At 45.2% G+C, this 4,283-nt stretch overlaps 1 protein-coding gene across 1 annotated transcript; it reads left to right on the forward strand.

The window, feature by feature from the left end:
• The first annotated feature begins 1,414 nt into the window (after window positions 1-1,414).
• LOC123062630 (leucine-rich repeat extensin-like protein 1) lies at window positions 1,415-2,819 on the forward strand. The gene has a single exon (XM_044486232.1). It carries the CDS (start codon window positions 1,451-1,453, stop codon window positions 2,552-2,554), a length of 1,104 nt encoding a protein of 367 aa, XP_044342167.1. The 5' UTR covers window positions 1,415-1,450; the 3' UTR covers window positions 2,555-2,819.
• Window positions 2,820-4,283: the final 1,464 nt, after the last annotated feature.

Genomic DNA, 4,283 nt, shown 5'->3' on the forward strand with positions numbered 1-4,283 from the left:
ACCTGAAAAAAACCGTTTAAAAAACCGAAAACGCGTGCGGAAAAATAAAAAAATAAAATTCAAAGGAAACGTCCAGAACGCGACACGTGAAGAATAGCTGAGAACGCGCCAAGTGACGCTGATTGTTGCGAGGCTCGCGAAAGAGCGCTCGTTAACTAGTTGGTCCCAGCCGATCCTCGAGTCGAGGCCTTTGGACTGGCACGACATGACCCTATTATAAAAGGTTCGACGTGGGCCGTGGCATGCCAAGCCTTTATATTGGTGTGTCGGGCCGTGCCGCCCCATATGGCCAGGTCTCACGTCACGGCGCTTTGCTGGGCGTTTCCTATTTCGCGTATAGCTGCATACCCACCCACACCCGCATTTTTTTGATTCTATATTATCCGCATGTGTAGAATATCCCTCCCATCCCCACCTTGCTCACCATCCTCTCTATGGGTCGGCCCATTCTGATTTTCTCCCCCAACGGTTTTGGGAAGGTTCTAGAACCTTCTTCAAACTAGGTTTTCCTTTTTCTTTGTTTTTATTCGGATTTTCCCCCTTTTTTGTTTTTGTTTTCCCTTTTTGAAATCCATGAACTTTTTTCAAACTCTGGAAATTTTTAGAATTCATGAAGTTTTCCAAATCCAGGTTTTTTTTTCAAATTCATGTAATTTTTTAAAAATCATGCATAATTTTTCAAATTTGTGAACTTTTATTAAAATATGGGTCAATTTTCAAATTCATGAACATTTTTTAAAATCCAAGAATATTTTCAAATTTGTTAACATTTTTTAAAATCTGTCACATTTTTTTAAATTCGGGAGCAATTTTTGAAATACACAAATATTTTTTGAATTGACGCCATTTTATTTAATCTGGGAACATGTTTGGAGTTCATGAATATTTTTAAAAACCGGTCAACGTTTTTTGAAATTGGTGAACAGTTTTCTGAATTCACATTTTTTCTTGAAATTGATGAAATTTTTTTGAAATCCGGGAACATTATTCAAATCCATGAACATTATTCAAATATGCGAACATTTTTAAAATTTTGGAATATTTTAAAATATCGCGATTTTTTTAAATTCTGTGATCACTTTTAAAATTTTGGAACATTTATTAACCCGAAAACATTTTTCAAATTTGGAACATTTTTAGATCATGATTTTTCTTTTGCAAATACGTGAATCGTTTTTTTAATTTAGAATCTTTTTTGACATGCCGATCATTTTTAATGAAGCAACAAATAAAACACAAAAGAAAACGAAAGAAATAAACAGGGGCGCCCCACCCCGTAATGGGCCGGCCTCCCGGCCTAAGCGCGTGCCGGAGTGGCCGTTTGCTGCGCTAGCGCCGCGTAGTGCGGTGCGGGGATCAAGCAGGTCGCCTCACCAGCGAGTCATCAGATCAGCGACTCATCACCAACCCCCACACCAAAGCAAGCACGAAGGTCAGAGCTCCCCGCGCCATGGCTTCCCCGTCCCAATCCCCCTCCCCTCTCCACCCGCACCAGCTCCAGCAGCACCCGCTCCCCCCGCACCAGCACCCCCACCCGCAGTACCAGGCCCCGCCCCCTTCGATGCCCCCCCCGCCGGGGGCGCCCCCCAAGGCCATGGATCTGGAGGTCACCGTCGTCTCGGGCAAGCACCTGAAGAACGTCAACTGGCGCCGCGGCGATCTCCGCGCCTACGCCGTCGCCTACCTCGATCCCTCCCGCCGCACCGCCACCCGCCCCGACGACGCCGGCGGCTGCAAGCCCGCGTGGAACGAGCGCATCACCCTCCAGCTCCCGCCCCACCTCTCGCCGCACGACCCCTCGCTCCTCCTCTCCCTCGACGTCTTCCACTCCAAGCCGTCCGACTCGCCCAAGCCGCTCGTCGGCTCCGCCCGCTCACCTCTCCGCGACCTCCTCTTCCCCGCCAGCCCTAACCCTAGCTCCGATTCCCCCGCCTCACCGATCATCACCCTCCCGCTCCTGCGCCCCTCCGGCCGCCCCCAGGGCAAGCTCCGCATCCGCGTCGCCCTTCGCGAGCGCTCGCCTCCTCCTCCTGAGCCGCAGTATCCACCTCCTTCCTCCTCCCCCTACTATTTCCCAGCCCCTCCGCCTCCCACCTACTCGGCACCGCCACAGTACGGCTCGGACCAGTACTACCGTCCTAGTGGGTACTACTCTGCGCCACCACCGCCTCCATCTCAGTACGAATACACCACAGGGCCCTCTGCACCTGTGGAGTATGGCAGACAGTATGAGCAAAGAGGAAGGACTGAGGGTGTGACTGGGCAGTATGATCCCAGAAGGACTGAAGGTGTGACTGGGCAGTATGAGCCAAAAGGAAGGACTGAGGGTGTGACTGGTCAGTATGATCAAAGAGGAAGGACTGAGGGGGCAACTCCGAGCGAAAGGTATGGATTAGGCGCTGGGCTTGCTGTGGGTGCAGTTGCTGGGGGCGTTGGGGCGCTTGCGATTGATGAAGGTGTGAAGTATAAGGAGGAAAAGGCGGCAGAGAGGGTGGGAGAGAAGGTGGCTCCTGCCGCAAGGGACGATTACAGCGAGTATCGTCGAGAGTATTGATGGGAGTTCAAGTGTGTGAGGATGCGCTGTGAGTTTGTTCTTCTCAATTCCTGTTAATGTGGGAATAAGTTGCAGTGTGATTTCGTGGTTTGCTCTGTATATGTATATATTTGCTTGAGAGACATGAATTACTATAGTGCTTGTGCTTATGGCCTGCGCGTTATGACATATTTGGTCTGTACCATAAACGTTTTGTGATTACCTTTGAAGCTGTACTCGCAACTTGATGTCTGTATAATTTGTCTCTGATCTGAGTTGTGCTTAAGTCTGTTCCATTAGTATCTGTTTATCTGGTTTGGTGCTTGGCATTGCAGGGAACTTCAATTTTATGTTTCTTTCAGTCAAATTATATTGCTTTTGTTGAACAGCGTACCAAATTTGATATGAATTTTTGCTTCTACACTCAAATCTACACTTGTTTTGCAAGTTTGCATTTTGCTGCAGTGTTTTCTCGTTTTATGTCATAACCATGTGAGCCAAGTATTTCGTACTTTAAAAGCCACAATATGTTCAGAGTTGCCATGCTTCAGTTTATCTTGCAGTCACGTAGTGTAATTGGTAATGCTCTGAAGGAGAGTGAATGTGACCCATAGAAAGCTATATCTTTTTTTTTTTGCGGAAAACATACGAAGCTAGATTGATGTTGCACGAATTTGTTTCAGAATAAATCCACCGTAATGGGAAACAATGTACGCAGATTTTGTACACCTCCAAATTTTAAGCACCTGACTTGGGCAAACTCACCCTAGTCCTTTGTGCTATTTAGGAGCTCTTGTATATTCTTTCGAATTATATTACCCTTTGTTTTGCTGGACTCGAAATGTGAAATAACATTGCACTTACTGGACTAGGATTCTCAGAGCTTCCATGAGTAATATACTGATGTGTAGTTGTTTGAGGAACCTTTTTGCTTTGCATACTCTAAGCTGAACAACTTATTGTTTGATGCGTTTCTAAAGTCCTTCTCAAGTTTTTAAGAGCTCATATATGCTGTACCAAGGTGTATATTTATTGGTTGATCGCAATTTGATCAATGATAATACCAGACATCATCATTATCCTTTAAAACCAGAAGAAATATGGTCCTATTTTGTGTTCTTGTGACAACCACTTAACATTGCTGACACTGAAGTTCCTAGTTATGCAGCTCCTGTAGGTCGCACCCAATCTTCTTTTGCACTGATGTCATAATATCCTTGCGTGACTGTAACTTTAGACATATCTCGAGGGTAGAGCGCTGCATACCATTGTGTTACAACAGAGAAAAGCTTTTCATTGAGATGTTGTCTGGGAACTTGTCAGCTCCTAAAGGCTGTGCACCTGTGCCGTAATACTTTTGCCTGAAACTATAACACAATGACATCATCTCTACTTGGATTCTATTTTCTGATGGATTCTATTCTTTATGCTTGCAAAAGATGCATATCCAAGCTGTTGTGCCACTGCACGTATCTTTATCTGACAGATTTTATAGTGCCACATTTGCAACCAAAGCCAAGAGAACAAACTTGTTCCTTTTTGATAAGTTTTGATGTTCTTTTTTCAGTTTAATCCACATAATGTTTGAGCTTCTTACATAATGTGCAGTAGTTGGAGGAACCTTTTTGCGTTGCATACTGTAAGCTGAATAACTTATTGTTCGGTGTGTTTCTGAAGTCCTTATCAAATTTCCTAAGAGCCAATATGCTGTACTGTGGTGTATATTTATTGGTTGATCGCAGTGTCTTCA

The sequence above is a fragment of the Triticum aestivum genome, chromosome 3A, assembly GCF_018294505.1.
Source record: "Triticum aestivum cultivar Chinese Spring chromosome 3A, IWGSC CS RefSeq v2.1, whole genome shotgun sequence".
Lineage (NCBI taxonomy): Eukaryota > Viridiplantae > Streptophyta > Magnoliopsida > Poales > Poaceae > Triticum > Triticum aestivum.

What these genes read in the sequence shown, in the direction of transcription:
- LOC123062630 (XM_044486232.1), top strand. Translation starts at nt 1,451, where the DNA reads ATGGCTTCCCCGTCCCAATCCCCCTCCCCTCTCCACCCGCACCAGCTC.